Source organism: Notolepis coatsorum (genome assembly GCF_963971535.1).
Source record: "Notolepis coatsorum genome assembly, chromosome: 13".
NCBI classification, from domain to species: Eukaryota; Metazoa; Chordata; class Actinopteri; order Aulopiformes; family Paralepididae; genus Notolepis; species Notolepis coatsorum.
This window is the reverse complement of record NC_140177.1, coordinates 33591087-33607894: the sequence shown is the minus strand read 5'-3', so window position 1 is coordinate 33607894 and position 16808 is coordinate 33591087. Positions and strand designations below refer to the sequence as shown.

The 16808-nt window shown below is 37.5% G+C and overlaps 1 protein-coding gene across 1 annotated transcript in view; it reads right to left on the bottom strand.

Annotated features, from left to right (window-relative positions):
* The window catches only part of LOC311238936 (xenotropic and polytropic retrovirus receptor 1 homolog), a 145267-nt gene that overhangs the window by 73344 nt on the left and 55115 nt on the right, over positions 1-16808 (bottom strand). The window contains exon 2 of the mRNA XM_084327136.1: positions 3637-3688. Coding sequence (XP_084183262.1) covers positions 3637-3688 — 52 coding nt within the window. The remainder of the gene's footprint in view (positions 1-3636; positions 3689-16808) is intronic.

Genomic DNA, 16808 nt, shown 5'->3' with positions numbered 1-16808 from the left:
AAGGGGATGCAGACCAGAGAAAGACTTTCGTCTTGTTTACATCAGGGTCCCCCATTTTCAATTCATAATGAATTGTAAGTAAGGGTGCAACTTGCACCGTGCAATCCATTCTTTGTGGATCTAGCCCACAGTATTTCTGACACTATTCCCTGAGATTCATAGATGTCCCTATAGATACCAAGAACATGCAAATGGACCATATTAAAAAAAAAAATCTGTAAATGTGTATTCTACATTATTATGGCATGAATGAGATAAAAAAAAAAATATTATAAATAAATAAAAAAAAATGTTAATTTTCATAACGCGATAATTTGCTGTGTAATTAATTAATCTAATTAACGCGATAAACTGACAGCCCTAAATATAATAGTACCATAATATAATAGTATATAGTGTAAATATAGTTATAGTTTCGGCCAGGTCTTGCTAGAAAAAGAGATCTCAAGTGACTACCTGGTAAAATAAAGGTTAAATAAAAAAATTATAGTATATAGTGTAAATATAGTTTAATATAATAATCAATTCTAATATGATTATATAATGTAATCACGTATAATAGAATATCATATGTATTTTTTTTATGCCTCATAATTTCATTAATTAAATGCAATTAAAGCTCTTCTTCTCTTCTGTACCTATCAAAAATTGATTTTATTTGTCTAGATTTGAATTGATTTATGATTTCACAATATTTTAGTTCATCCTCTCTAACCCATTCCACAGGATAAGAGGAGATACACATTATTTTCAGGTTTGTTTTCATCACAGGTTTTTTGATGTTCAATTGTCCTCCGAGGTTGTATACCCACTCTTTATCCAGAGATTTGCTTCTTACATTTACCGGTAACTGATTATATCTTGCTTTGTACATAAGTTAAGATAAGATATTCCTGTATTGATCCCCTTGGGGAAATTCGGTATCATAGCAGGGATAATGTCATATTTAGTCCTAATGATCCTGCACAATAATAACATCATAGTAGTGCCCTGCCTTGTCATATTTAGTCCTAATGATCCTGTACAATAATAACATCATAGTGTCCTGCCTTGTCATATTTAGTCCTAATCATCCTGTACAATAATAACATCATAGTGTCCTGCCTTGTCATATTTAGTCCTAATGATCCTGTACAATAATAACATCAGTGTCCTGCCTTGTCATATTTAGTCCTAATGATCCTGCACAATAATAACATCAGTGTCCTGCCTTGTCATATTTAGTCCTAATCATCCTGTACAATAATAACATCATAGTGTCCTGCCTTGTCATATTTAGTCCTAATGATCCTGTACAATAATAACATCATAGTGTCCTGCCTTGTCATATTTAGTCCTAATGATCCTGTACAATAATAACATCAGTGTCCTGCCTTGTCATATTTAGTCCTAATGATCCTGCACAATAATAACATCAGTGTCCTGCCTTGTCATATTTAGTCCTAATGCTCAAGTACAATAATAACATCAGTGTCCTGCCTTGTCATATTTAGTCCTAATCATCCTGTACAATAATAACATCATAGTGTCCTGCCTTGTCATATTTAGTCCTAATGATCCTGTACAATAATAACATCATAGTGTCCTGCCTTGTCATATTTAGTCCTAATGATCCTGTACAATAATAACATCATAGTGTCCTGCCTCATCATATTTAGTCCCAATGATCCTGTACAATAATAACATCATAGTGTCCTGCCTGGTCATATTTAGTCCTAATGATCCTGTACAATAATAACATCATAGTGTCCTGCCTCATCATATTTAGTCCTAATGATCCTGTACAATAATAACATCAGTGTCCTGCCTTGTCATATTTAGTCCTAATGATCCTGTACAATAATAACATCATAGTGTCCTGCCTTGTCATATTTAGTCCTAATGATCCTGTACAATAATAACATCATAGTGTCCTGCCTTGTCATATTTAGTCCTAATGATCCTGCACAATAATAACATCAGTGTCCTGCCTTGTCATATTTAGTCCTAATGCTCCTGTACAATAATAACATCAGTGTCCTGCCTTGTCATATTTAGTCCTAATCATCCTGTACAATAATAACATCATAGTGTCCTGCCTTGTCATATTTAGTCCTAATGATCCTGTACAATAATAACATCATAGTGTCCTGCCTTGTCATATTTAGTCCTAATGATCCTGTACAATAATAACATCATAGTGTCCTGCCTTGTCATATTTAGTCCTAATGATCCTGCACAATAATAACATCATAGTGTCCTGCCTCATCATATTTAGTCCCAATGATCCTGTACAATAATAACATCATAGTGTCCTGCCTGGTCATATTTAGTCCTAATGATCCTGTACAATAATAACATCATAGTGTCCTGCCTCATCATATTTAGTCCTAATGATCCTGTACAATAATAACATCAGTGTCCTGCCTTGTCATATTTAGTCCTAATGATCCTGTACAATAATAACATCATAGTGTCCTGCCTGGTCATATTTAGTCCTAATGATCCTGTACAATAATAACATCATAGTGTCCTGCCTCATCATATTTAGTCCTAATGATCCTGTACAATAATAACATCATAGTGTCCTGCCTTGTCATATTTAGTCCTAATGATCCTGTACAATAATAACATCATAGTGTCCTGCCTCATCATATTTAGTCCTAATGATCCTGTACAATAATAACATCAGTGTCCTGCCTTGTCATATTTAGTCCTAATGATCCTGTACAATAATAACATCAGTGTCCTGCCTTGTCATATTTAGTCCTAATGATCCTGTACAATAATAACATCATAGTAGTGTCCTGCCTTGTCATATTTAGTCCTAATGATCCTGTACAATAATAACATCATAGTGTCCTGCCTGGTCATATTTAGTCCCAATGATCCTGTACAATAATAACATCATAGTAGTGTCCTGCCTGGTCATATTTAGTCCTAATGATCCTGCACAATAATAACATCATAGTGTCCTGCCTGGTCATATTTAGTCCTAATGATCCTGTACAATAATAACATCATAGTGTCCTGCCTGGTCATATTTAGTCCTAATGATCCTGTACAATAATAACATCATAGTAGTGTCCTGCCTTGTCATATTTAGTCCTAATGATCCTGCACAACAGTCAGAGAACATCCTGTACTGTGGGTTCATGTTCTTACCCGACGGTCTGATGACCTCGGGGTCTGTTCTACTCTACATGTCTGACTGGTTCTTTAAAAGGGATAGTTCTGCATATTTACCTAATTTATTACCAACAATGTTGTTGATCGGTAGAGTCCTTTCTCGGCACAATCCATGCTGTAGCTCTGGCGGGTTAGCCACAAATCAATGCAAAGTCAATGGGGTCGAGCTCCTGTCTGTACAAGCTGACTGAAGAGGACTGAGATCTACTTTGTGTGCAGCTCGACCCCATTGACTTTGCATTGTTGTTTTTTTGGAGGAAAAGATTAGTCATCATCATCACTGGTCTGGTAGGTATAAAATGTGGCCAGGGTTCCAAAGGTCAGAAATATCCCTTTAATACTGTGTGTGTTTCTCTCCTTTAATACTCCATGTTAAACAAACTGGGTCACAGGGATGGACAACATGAACACACACAAAACACACACAACACACAGATCAATATTTGGCTTGTTGTGTGTGGTAGCTACCTTCAATGGAGGGGGCCTGGTCCTGGGCAGAATATAGCATCTCTTTGAACGCCTGAGAGAGAGAGAGAGAAAGAGGTTAATTGATTAGTGATCCAGTATTGTGATCCAGGACTGTGATACAGTATTGTGATCCAGTATCTCTCCCTATACCAGTTACACTGTTTATTGTAGCCTGCTGCTCATGTTGTATTAGATCCCAATTGTACAGGAAGGTGTACTGAATATGAAGGTGTACTGAATATGAAGGTGTACTGAATATGAACTATGAAGGAGTACTGAATATGAAGGTGTACTGAATATGAAGGTGTACTGAATATGAACTATGAAGGTGTACTGAATATGAAGGTATACTGAATATGAAGGTGTACTGAATATGAAGGTGTACTGAATATGAACTATGAAGGTGTACTGAATATGAACTATGAAGGTATACTGAATATGAGGTGTACTGAATATGAACTATGAAGGTATACTGAATATGAAGGTGTACTGAATATGAACTATGAAGGCGTACTGAATATGAAGGTATACTGAATATGAAGGTGTACTGAATATGAAGTAGGGCTGGGCGATTCTTGCTAAAATGTGAATCACGATTTTTCTCTCTAAGAATTGAGATCACGATTCTCTCACACGATTCTTATTTTTTCAATAAAATCATTTATTGCACTCTTTCTTAAACAGACAACATAACATATATCAAAGTGCTTGACTTAAACTTAAACATAACATATATGAAAGTGCTTGACTTAAATGTCTCTTGTAACATACAAAATAACTCAAGTCAGAATCGTCATCATTTAAAAAAGTAAAGTAAAAAGTAAAAAAGAAAACGAATTAATTATTTTAATAAAATGAAAATAGTCATAATTTAGAAATGAGATTGCATAGGTCTATGCATTTTTTTTCGATTAATTGCCCAGCCCTAATATGAAGGTATACTGAATATGAAGGTATACGTTGCGCCATACAAAGCTGCATAAAGTAGCATCGTCAAGAACACCTCTCATCCCACTGTTTTCCCTCCAGGAGTCTGCAGGACCAGCAGGCTCAGGAACAGCTTCTTCCCCTTCGTTTATCAAGATGTAGTGAACAAGTGGTATATGACTATACAAGTACGTCTCTGTCCTACAGTCTCTCTGTGTGATATGTAATATGGTGAACACTGTAGTGTCCATCTCTCTCTCCCTCTGTCTCTCTCTCACTGGCTCCCCACCCTCCAGAACATTTACAACAAGCGTTGCAAGGGCAAGGCTAAGAGAATCATTAAAGACTCCAGTCACCCGAACAACTGCCTCTTTGAACTGCTGCGGTCAGGCAAGCGATACCGGAGTCTCAAGGCGAGCACAGAAAGACTCAGAAGAAGCTTCTATCCCCAGGCCATCAGGCTGCTAAACGAACAATGAACACTACACAACAACCACCAAACGCACATAGCACACACATCCACACACTCACTTTAAACAAACACACTGTAGCACCCACTCCACACACTTTATAGCACACACCCACTTTAAACAAACACACTGTAGCACCCACTCCCCACACTTTATATTTATTGATGAATGATTGCACTACAACTCGTACACCTTACTGTAAATTGTACCTAAATTGTACCTCATCCCATTTCTGCTTTGCACTATATAGTACTGTACATTAGTACACTGCATAGTATTGTATATTATATGGTAACTCAGAACATTGTACATATGTCTATACCGAACACTGTGACCTCATTTTCTTCTTCTAAATTACATGCTATACTATGTTATTTGATACTATCTTGTCTAGCACAGTCTCTGGAGCGTAACAGTAAGAAGCATTTTGTATGAAAGTATTCTGTACTTCTGTATGACAACTATTAAAGAAACTTGAAACTTGAAACTTGTATCTCTCTCTCTCTGTATCCGTCAGTCTCTTTGTGTCCTTCTCTCTGCATTTGCCTGTCTATCGGTATCTGTCTCTTTCTCCCTCTTTCTTTCTCCCTCTCTCCCTCTGTGTGATCCAGATTCGGCTCAAACAAGGGACTAAACACGTTTCACAATTATGCCACAACAATGTGGAATGCCCTACCCACAGCCGTAAAATAATGTGAATCTCTACCCACCTTCAAAACCGCTCTAAAAAAGCACCTACGTGAGGCCGCAATTCGAAACTGGCCCCGGTAAATGTCCAAACCTCTGCCCCCCCCACCCAACCCCCCCAATGTACAGTTTCCTCCCCCTCAAATGTATATATTCTCTTTTAGAAACTGTCTGTAAATAAACAGTACTGTGTATATTGCATATCTTGTATGTCATAAATGTCTGGATGTAACAGTACTGTGTATATCTGTATGTCGTTGTGTATGTATGAATTGAAAATGGGGGACCCTGATGTAAACAAGACGAAAGACTTTCTCTGGTCTGCATCCCCTTAACAATTGTGTGTATTGAGCCGTACTGTACTGTACCCATTCTGCAATCTGTTATTAATAAAGTTTTAAATCAATCAATCTGTAGTAGTGGACACTGCAGTCTCTCTCTCTCTGCACTCTATTCTACTGCAGTGGTAGTGGAGAGGGGGACAATAGGTCTCCCTCTCTCTCTCTCTCACTCACTCTCTCTCCAAGCGAGCAGGACAGTACAGTAGACCAGTCATTGTGTCTCTGTGTGTGTGAGTGGATGTCAGTCAGTCAGTCAGTCAGTCAGCCAGTCAGTGTTTTAGTAACAGAACATGCTGTAGACAACAGAGACCAGGCAGTGTGCTAGTAGAACCCAGCAGAACAGAACAGAGCAGAACACGCTGGCTGTCAGGTGAAACAGACACAGGGGCAAGCCAAGGTCATTATACCAAAGTCTGAAGAGAAGTCAGTTCACTCTTCCAGCATCTTGATAACCGGGACTAACAAGACCTGACCCCCCCTATCTATTTGAATGCAGAGTCATCTGTAAAGGGTCTCGTACATATAGTTTTTCTTTCATATTTGAAGTCTCTGGGAAATGACTGACAACGCAGAATGTGTAATGGTTCATTTGTCCTGATATTTAATTATGCAGCATGTTATGAATCTTGTGCTACAGTCGCTCTTATTCCCTTTCTCTCTTGCCTCACTGCATTGTTGTAGCATAATCAAAAAAGGTAACATGATGTGAGCCTACGTTCTGACCCTGTATATATTCATGATCTCATGTAGCCTACGTTCTGTATATATTCATGATCTCATGTAGCCTACGTTCTGTATAAAACATGATCTCATGTAGCCTACGTTCTGTATATAACATGATCTCATGTAGCCTACATTCTGACCTTGTATATTTTCTTTTAGAATACCGTTAGAGTCTTAATTTTGTTAAGAATATAGGACAGGGCCGACAGGCATGTATAAGCATTATGCTTCAGTCACTGCCAAATAAAATATTGTTAAATGATTGTGCATATTGTATTGTGTGAGATGTTGACTGAATAAAACTACTACTACTACTATATATATATATTTATATATATAACATGATCTCATGCAGCCTACGTTCTGTATATAACATGATCTCATGTAGCCTACGTTCTGTATATAACATGATCTCATGTAGCCTACGTTCTGTATATAACATGATCTCATGTAGCCTACGTTCTGTATATAACATAATATCATGTAGCCTACGTTCTGTATATAACATCTCATGTAGCCTACGTTCTGACCCTGTATATAACATGATCTCATGCAGCCTACGTTCTGTATATAACATTTTGATTTTAGATTTGATTAGGGATCCCCATTAGCTGGTGCGATAGCAACCAGCTAGTCTTCCTGGGGTCCACAAAAAAAAAAAAAAAAAAAAAAAAAAAAAAAAAAACATACAAAAACAATCACTATTGCAAAAACAAAATTAAAAGTCAGTACACACAATGCATAATGAAACTACTGTAACAATTAAGATAGCTAAAATTACATTAGTGTAAAACTAAAACAAAAAATTACTTTACAGTGTTAAAAACAATTTAAAAACAATTTAAGATTATTTTAAAAGGTGAATCTACTGTAAATGCAGCAGAGGTTCCGAGGCAGGCCATTCCAAAGAGTTAATGCTCTAAAAATAAAATATCTCCCCAAAGCGCTGGTTCTAGGACCTGGCAATTCAAGCTGCCCACTACTGGAACCTCTAGTGTAATGCTCGTGCACAGCACAGTATTACTAAAAACAATCTGATTATGTATAAAAACAGGAGTTTTACTGCTCATGACCAACTTGAACAGCACAAGTATATTAAACAATCTATTTTCAACGTTAAGCCAAGAGAGGCGGGCATGCATACGGCTCACATTAGACCTTAGTGAGCAGCCCAGTACCAACCGTGCTGCCCTGTTCTGGACCACCTGGAGGTTTCCGAGGTCACCACTGGCAGCAGATGACCACATCGCAGAGCAATAGTCAAGATGACATAAAACTAAACTTTGCACTATCTGACATAAAAGGGGACGGGCAACAAAAGAAGCACATTTCCTGGAAATACCAATTGCTATTCCCATTTTTAAAACAATATAATTAATATGCTGAGACCAAGACAGAGTGCAATCCAGCATCACTCCAAGGAGTTTAGTACTTTCAACTTGTTGAACTGCCGAATTACACAAGTTTAAATGAAGCTTTGGATTTGTAGATAACCTGTGCCTTGTTCCCAGCACAATACATTTAGTCTTGGAGATATTAAGGACAAGTCTATTACATACTAGTAGTACCCAGTCATGCACAACTTTAAGTTCTCTGCTCAAAACTTCATTAAGTACATTGCATGATGGTGCAGCCGAGCGTAATACAATGTTGAATCATCTGCATAAAGAACTGTTGTAGCACATTTGGTAGCCCAAGATAGGTCATTAGTAAATACAGAGAAGAGCAAAGGTCCTAGGCAACTTCCTTGCGGAACGCCACACTCTAGACTAGAGCCATATGGAATCCGCGATCACGGAATCGAGCAATAAAAATTGAATAATTTTCTTTTTCTTTTTTTTTTATGTTGTGGGACTTGTACAGCACTTTGTTCAACTTCGTCAGTGCTGTAAAGTTTAAACCTTTTTAAATCTTAGACAAACAAAACACTTTGCTTTCATGAAATATTGTAAGCCGTCATTTGAGGCTTTATAAAAGCAGCACAATGAACACAAATCTGTCAGTGCCGAGTCCGACCTTATCTTAAATAACAAACAGCATTGCTTGTTGTAGTTAACAAAGAGAGGCAGAGTTGATTTTGCAAAAATATACCGTAATTTTCTGACTATAAGCTGCGCCTTTTTCCCCCATTTTTCGATCCTGCGGCTTATATAACGGTGCGGCTTATATGTGACTCGACGTGACCAAACCCGAAAATGTAAAAATTGAAATATTGCTTTGACTGCATTGAAATGTTATTTATCTGTTCCCTTATTTGCTAAACTTAATACAACTTGTAAATGAGTTAATTCTTGTTATTTGTCCAACAGTATTGTGTCCCAATGCTAATTACATGGTAATTAAACATTAAAACACCTGCGGCTTATAGTCCAGTGCGGCTTATATATGTACACATCATTCAATTTAGCTGCTGCGGCTTATATTCAGGTGCGGCTTATAGTGCGAAAATTACGGTATATAAACTTTTTTCTTTTAATAATCGAATTTTATTTTCATATTCGAATCCCATGCCCATCGAACAAAGCTTCGAAGTATTTAAGACAGCCATATTAAATGGACTGTTATATCTTATTAAATTGTTAAAACGGAAAAAACTGAATTTGGAAAAAAATATAATGGAATTTGGAAAAAAATAAAAACGGATTTCATATGGCTCTACAGTCTAGACCTCTGCTACTGGACAGGCTGCCATTTAGATACACCTTCTGTGATCTAAAGGACAAATAACTTAGTATCCACTTTAAAGCAGAAGAGTTAAAACCATAACATTTAAGTTTCTCAACCAGTAGAGAATGGTCCAGCACATCAAATGCAGCACTAAAATCTAACAGCACAGCTCCCACCAACATAGTTATCTATAGCTTTAAGCCAGTCATTAATCTGTATCAAAGCAGTAGAAGTAGAGTGACCAGCTCTATAGGCATGTTGAGAATCTGTTGCAAGCTTGTTTGAAACAAAATACTCTTGAATTTGTGAATGCACCAACTTTTCCATGATTTTGCTCAAGACAGGTAAAATACTTATTATAGGTCTAGAATTTCCCTCATTAAAAGCAGCTTTGATAACATGATCTCATGTAGCCTACGTTCTGTATATAACATGATCTCATGTAGCCTACGTTCTGTATATAACATGATCTCATGTAGCCTACGTTCTGTATATAACATGATCTCATGTAGCCTACGTTCTGACCCTGTATATAACTAGGGTTGGGCACCGAAAACCGGTTCTAATTAGGAACCGGTTCCTAACTTCCGGTTCTGGAAAAAAAAAATTTTTACTTTGTTAATACCCTAGTTACAGTACAGCAACCAAATTAAACTGTATCAAGTCAACTGAAAATGTGAATAGTATGACATTTTTTTTAAATTTTCACACAAAAACAAATTCTCCTGTGAAATAAGCTGTGACCTGCACCTCAAAGAATCGGAATCGAGAATCGTTCAGAACAGGAATCGATATGGAGAATCGGAATCGTTCAAATCCAAACGATGCCCAACCCTATATATATAACATGATATCATGTAGCCTACGTTCTGTATATAACATAATATCATGTAGCCTACGTTCTGTATATAACATCTCATGTAGCCTACGTTCTGACCCTGTATATAACATGATCTCATGCAGCCTACGTTCTGTATATAACATTTTGATTTTAGATTTGATTAGGGATCCCCATTAGCTGGTGCGATAGCAACCAGCTAGTCTTCCTGGGGTCCACAAAAAAAAAAAAAAAAAAAAAAAAAAAAAAAAAAACATACAAAAACAATCACTATTGCAAAAACAAAATTAAAAGTCAGTACACACAATGCATAATGAAACTACTGTAACAATTAAGATAGCTAAAATTACATTAGTGTAAAACTAAAACAAAAAATTACTTTACAGTGTTAAAAACAATTTAAAAACAATTTAAGATTATTTTAAAAGGTGAATCTACTGTAAATGCAGCAGAGGTTCCGAGGCAGGCCATTCCAAAGAGTTAATGCTCTAAAAATAAAATATCTCCCCAAAGCGCTGGTTCTAGGACCTGGCAATTCAAGCTGCCCACTACTGGAACCTCTAGTGTAATGCTCGTGCACAGCACAGTATTACTAAAAACAATCTGATTATGTATAAAAACAGGAGTTTTACTGCTCATGACCAACTTGAACAGCACAAGTATATTAAACAATCTATTTTCAACGTTAAGCCAAGAGAGGCGGGCATGCATACGGCTCACATTAGACCTTAGTGAGCAGCCCAGTACCAACCGTGCTGCCCTGTTCTGGACCACCTGGAGGTTTCCGAGGTCACCACTGGCAGCAGATGACCACATCGCAGAGCAATAGTCAAGATGACATAAAACTAAACTTTGCACTATCTGACATAAAAGGGGACGGGCAACAAAAGAAGCACATTTCCTGGAAATACCAATTGCTATTCCCATTTTTAAAACAATATAATTAATATGCTGAGACCAAGACAGAGTGCAATCCAGCATCACTCCAAGGAGTTTAGTACTTTCAACTTGTTGAACTGCCGAATTACACAAGTTTAAATGAAGCTTTGGATTTGTAGATAACCTGTGCCTTGTTCCCAGCACAATACATTTAGTCTTGGAGATATTAAGGACAAGTCTATTACATACTAGTAGTACCCAGTCATGCACAACTTTAAGTTCTCTGCTCAAAACTTCATTAAGTACATTGCATGATGGTGCAGCCGAGCGTAATACAATGTTGAATCATCTGCATAAAGAACTGTTGTAGCACATTTGGTAGCCCAAGATAGGTCATTAGTAAATACAGAGAAGAGCAAAGGTCCTAGGCAACTTCCTTGCGGAACGCCACACTCTAGACTAGAGCCATATGGAATCCGCGATCACGGAATCGAGCAATAAAAATTGAATAATTTTCTTTTTCTTTTTTTTTTATGTTGTGGGACTTGTACAGCACTTTGTTCAACTTCGTCAGTGCTGTAAAGTTTAAACCTTTTTAAATCTTAGACAAACAAAACACTTTGCTTTCATGAAATATTGTAAGCCGTCATTTGAGGCTTTATAAAAGCAGCACAATGAACACAAATCTGTCAGTGCCGAGTCCGACCTTATCTTAAATAACAAACAGCATTGCTTGTTGTAGTTAACAAAGAGAGGCAGAGTTGATTTTGCAAAAATATACCGTAATTTTCTGACTATAAGCTGCGCCTTTTTCCCCCATTTTTCGATCCTGCGGCTTATATAACGGTGCGGCTTATATGTGACTCGACGTGACCAAACCCGAAAATGTAAAAATTGAAATATTGCTTTGACTGCATTGAAATGTTATTTATCTGTTCCCTTATTTGCTAAACTTAATACAACTTGTAAATGAGTTAATTCTTGTTATTTGTCCAACAGTATTGTGTCCCAATGCTAATTACATGGTAATTAAACATTAAAACACCTGCGGCTTATAGTCCAGTGCGGCTTATATATGTACACATCATTCAATTTAGCTGCTGCGGCTTATATTCAGGTGCGGCTTATAGTGCGAAAATTACGGTATATAAACTTTTTTCTTTTAATAATCGAATTTTATTTTCATATTCGAATCCCATGCCCATCGAACAAAGCTTCGAAGTATTTAAGACAGCCATATTAAATGGACTGTTATATCTTATTAAATTGTTAAAACGGAAAAAACTGAATTTGGAAAAAAATATAATGGAATTTGGAAAAAAATAAAAACGGATTTCATATGGCTCTACAGTCTAGACCTCTGCTACTGGACAGGCTGCCATTTAGATACACCTTCTGTGATCTAAAGGACAAATAACTTAGTATCCACTTTAAAGCAGAAGAGTTAAAACCATAACATTTAAGTTTCTCAACCAGTAGAGAATGGTCCAGCACATCAAATGCAGCACTAAAATCTAACAGCACAGCTCCCACCAACATAGTTATCTATAGCTTTAAGCCAGTCATTAATCTGTATCAAAGCAGTAGAAGTAGAGTGACCAGCTCTATAGGCATGTTGAGAATCTGTTGCAAGCTTGTTTGAAACAAAATACTCTTGAATTTGTGAATGCACCAACTTTTCCATGATTTTGCTCAAGACAGGTAAAATACTTATTATAGGTCTAGAATTTCCCTCATTAAAAGCAGCTTTGATAACATGATCTCATGTAGCCTACGTTCTGTATATAACATGATCTCATGTAGCCTACGTTCTGTATATAACATGATCTCATGTAGCCTACGTTCTGTATATAACATGATCTCATGTAGCCTACGTTCTGACCCTGTATATAACTAGGGTTGGGCACCGAAAACCGGTTCTAATTAGGAACCGGTTCCTAACTTCCGGTTCTGGAAAAAAAAAATTTTTACTTTGTTAATACCCTAGTTACAGTACAGCAACCAAATTAAACTGTATCAAGTCAACTGAAAATGTGAATAGTATGACATTTTTTTTAAATTTTCACACAAAAACAAATTCTCCTGTGAAATAAGCTGTGACCTGCACCTCAAAGAATCGGAATCGAGAATCGTTCAGAACAGGAATCGATATGGAGAATCGGAATCGTTCAAATCCAAACGATGCCCAACCCTATATATATAACATGATATCATGTAGCCTACGTTCTGTATATAACATGATCTCATGTAGCCTACGTTCTGACCCTGTATATAACATGATCTCATGTAGCCTACGTTCTGACCCTGTATATAACATGATCTCATGTAGCCTAATTTATAATACATGGTTTCTATCCATACACAGATGAAAAAGCCATTTTCAAGGAAATGGTAAATACATTGATTTTGTGTATTTTGTGTATGTTGAAGAACGAGGAAACTGATGTTAGCTTTAGGCTAGAGCCGTGTTTAAAATAAAATAATCCTAGAGCCGTGTTTAAAATAAAATAATCCTAAAGCAGTGTTTAAAATAAAATAATCCCAGAGCCGTGTTTAAAATAAAATAATCCTAGAGCCGTGTTTAAAATAAAAGAATCCCAGAGCAGTGTATAAAATAATCCCAGAGCAGTTTTTTAAATAAAAGAATCCCAGAGCAGTTTTTTAAATAAAATCAAATAATCCCAGAGCCGTGTTTAAAATAAAATAATCCTAGAGCTGTGTTTAAAATAAAATAATCCCAGGAGTTTTTTAAATAAAATAATCCCAGAGCAGTGTTTAAAATAAAATAATCCTAGAGCCATGTTTAAAATAAAATAATCCTAGAGCAGTGTTTAAAAAAAAAAAAGTATCCTAGGTGTTCATTTACAGCTCTATATCACCACCTTCTTTATCAATTCTGATTGGAAAGGTGGAATCAAAATGCTTGAATCTTCTCAGAGATTGTAGCGTTAACTTTGCTGTTTGCCTGCGTCAAGCTAGCGCCAACAACAATAAGACTCAACAATCAATCAATCAAATCTAGAACTAACAGAGAAACACGAACGTGCATTACAGCTGATGAGAGGAAACACATTAAGCGGATTCATACATGCTGTGTAGACCACTGGTTCACAATGGGGGCCCACAGGGCTCATTGTGAGGGTTCCAGGAGGTTCCCAGAAATAAACGTTAGTCCAAAGAGAGAATGTATAAGAATGACCATTCCGACCATAGGGTTCACCCTCTCCACGGTTATCTACCCACCTACAGTATAGACAGTTATGAATTACAGGACAACAACTACAGTATAATAGACAGTAGGCCTGGGCGGTATCATTTTTTTCACACCGTCATACCGTCATTGATGACTTAATACCCCGGTATACGGTATATGCCGGTATGACTTTCATTTCCATCATCTCGGTATGTACAGATACCGAGATGTCACACCATGTTACCTGTTACCTGTTTATTGCACAATGTTTTTTTTTTTATTGGATTCTATTATATGTTGTACCACTGTATTGCACATCGTTGCGGGCAAGACCACCCGCATTTCATTGTATACTTGTATGCCGTGACAATTAAAACTCTTGACTTGACTTGAATATACTCGTTATTATCACCATACATAACGCTTGCTTATATTGAAACACGTTGAGATTAGGGCCGTTCTTTCAACCTGAAAGTGCACTTTCTTCAACCTCGAGGTAAACAAATCATAGAAGGTAGCCACTGCCGCCTCCCGGCACCATCCAGGTATCGACTTGAGCAGGGAACAAAATAACCACCCGCCAAGCGCCAATGGCCTGTAGATTTAACGTTTGGCGACTAAAAATAATAGGTCTGCCGGCCATCTGGCGTGTAGTTCATATCGATACTCTTATTTTGAAAATCCTGTGCGGGTCTCATTGCCGCCCCAACCGCAGCTCCAGCTATAATATATATGGCTCCGGCAGCTAGCAACGTTCAGGTTAATATGATACTCTTATTTTGAAAAACCTGTAGCAACTCCGCGAGTCATATGATATCCGCCCAGTCCGTGTTTCTGAAACCAGTCCGTGTTTCTGAAGGCAGAGCAGCGTTAACACAGCAGTGCGCCTACAGACTCGAAATAAGTCTATGGTGTTTTTTTTCTTCTCACAACGGGTCGAATGCATCTACATGCTTTCCACCGGCGCCATTCCTTTATGCCCACATCGCCTGAAATTAACGTTTATGTACCATTACAATCACTACAACGTTAGCGTAAGCTAACAAGCTAATCCTGATCAGAGGCAGAGGCGCAGAGCCATAGAGAACAGCAGACAGTGTGGACTGGGGAAAGGGAAATGGGGGGGCACTCTCCCCTTCCCTGTGTGTGTGCGTTTGGAAAGACGACGAAGTCACTAGTCAGGACTCAGGACAGGAGTATTTATAGTAAACTGAGGATTACTGAGGATGGACAGATAATGTTGATATTCAAATATAAAAAAGTTTCGAGAGGAGTGGAAGTTTGAAGACAGACTACAATATGATGCGGGGGTGGTGAGTTGAAACAGTGTGTGTGTGTGTGTGTGTCCCGACCCCACTTCTATGTTTCAATAAATTATTTGCATTTAAAACTATTAACTATTATCATTCCTTCAGTCCACTCAAAATTATGCTAATATTCCTTATGTTGTTTATGATATTAATTGAAAATAGCATATGAGAGTATTATATAGTAATAATAACACATGGCGATATACTAAAAAGCTATTTATAATTTTTGGCTGGTAAAAAATCTGCCCGGCTGGTAGTTTTTTAAATCTACCAGCCAAATGGCTGGTAAGTCAAAAAGTTAAGTTTGTTCCCTGGACGTGAGCTAACGGTAGCTAGTTAGCCCGGCCGGCAGCCCGGCACCATCGTATCAACGTGAGCCAGTTGCATTAGGATTAAAAAATGTCAACACTCACTCACCCCGTTTTATATTACATTCCCAAAGAAGTGCCTCCGTCTCGTAGTCTCGTTGTGCTGGATGAAGTCACTGGCGAGTCGACTCGTGGCGCGAGGGTTTTGTTTAAATCCGAACAGACTCCAGTCCTTTAATTGTCCAAATGCGACAGTGTGTGCAAGTTTAGCTCTTGTTTGACAAAACGTTAGCCATCTGTGGTCAGGGAACTCATCGTGGGCTGGAGTGACGGTGGTTAACTTCAACGCTTCATCGTTCAATGGTAACATATTATTATGATTGCTTAAGCTTTAGCAGCTGCTCAGAGATAGAGGAAATGCATACAGTTTAGTGTATGCTCAGCTCAGCTCTGTGCGGGGAAATACGGACCGCCTCCCCTGCCCTCTGCTGGCCGTGCTGTGTGTGTGTGTGCACACACACTTCAACCAACTCGAATAACTTTAAATTCTATTGCTAAATTGCCATTATTATGGCCCATTCAATGTCCTATATGTATTGTTCAGGGTGTAGCAACGTTAAACTTTTTCATTCACATATTCATACTAAAATATGGTCTAAAGTATAAGTATGTTTTTATCGTTTTCTGCAGCTTTCTTCAGAACGTGATTTATAGCCCTAAATGCATTATATTGATGATCAAATACAGTTTGGTAGGAATCTGTGCGAGATAAAAAAATTTCAACTGGATGTGCTTCTAGGAGTTACTACATATCATCTGATGATGACCG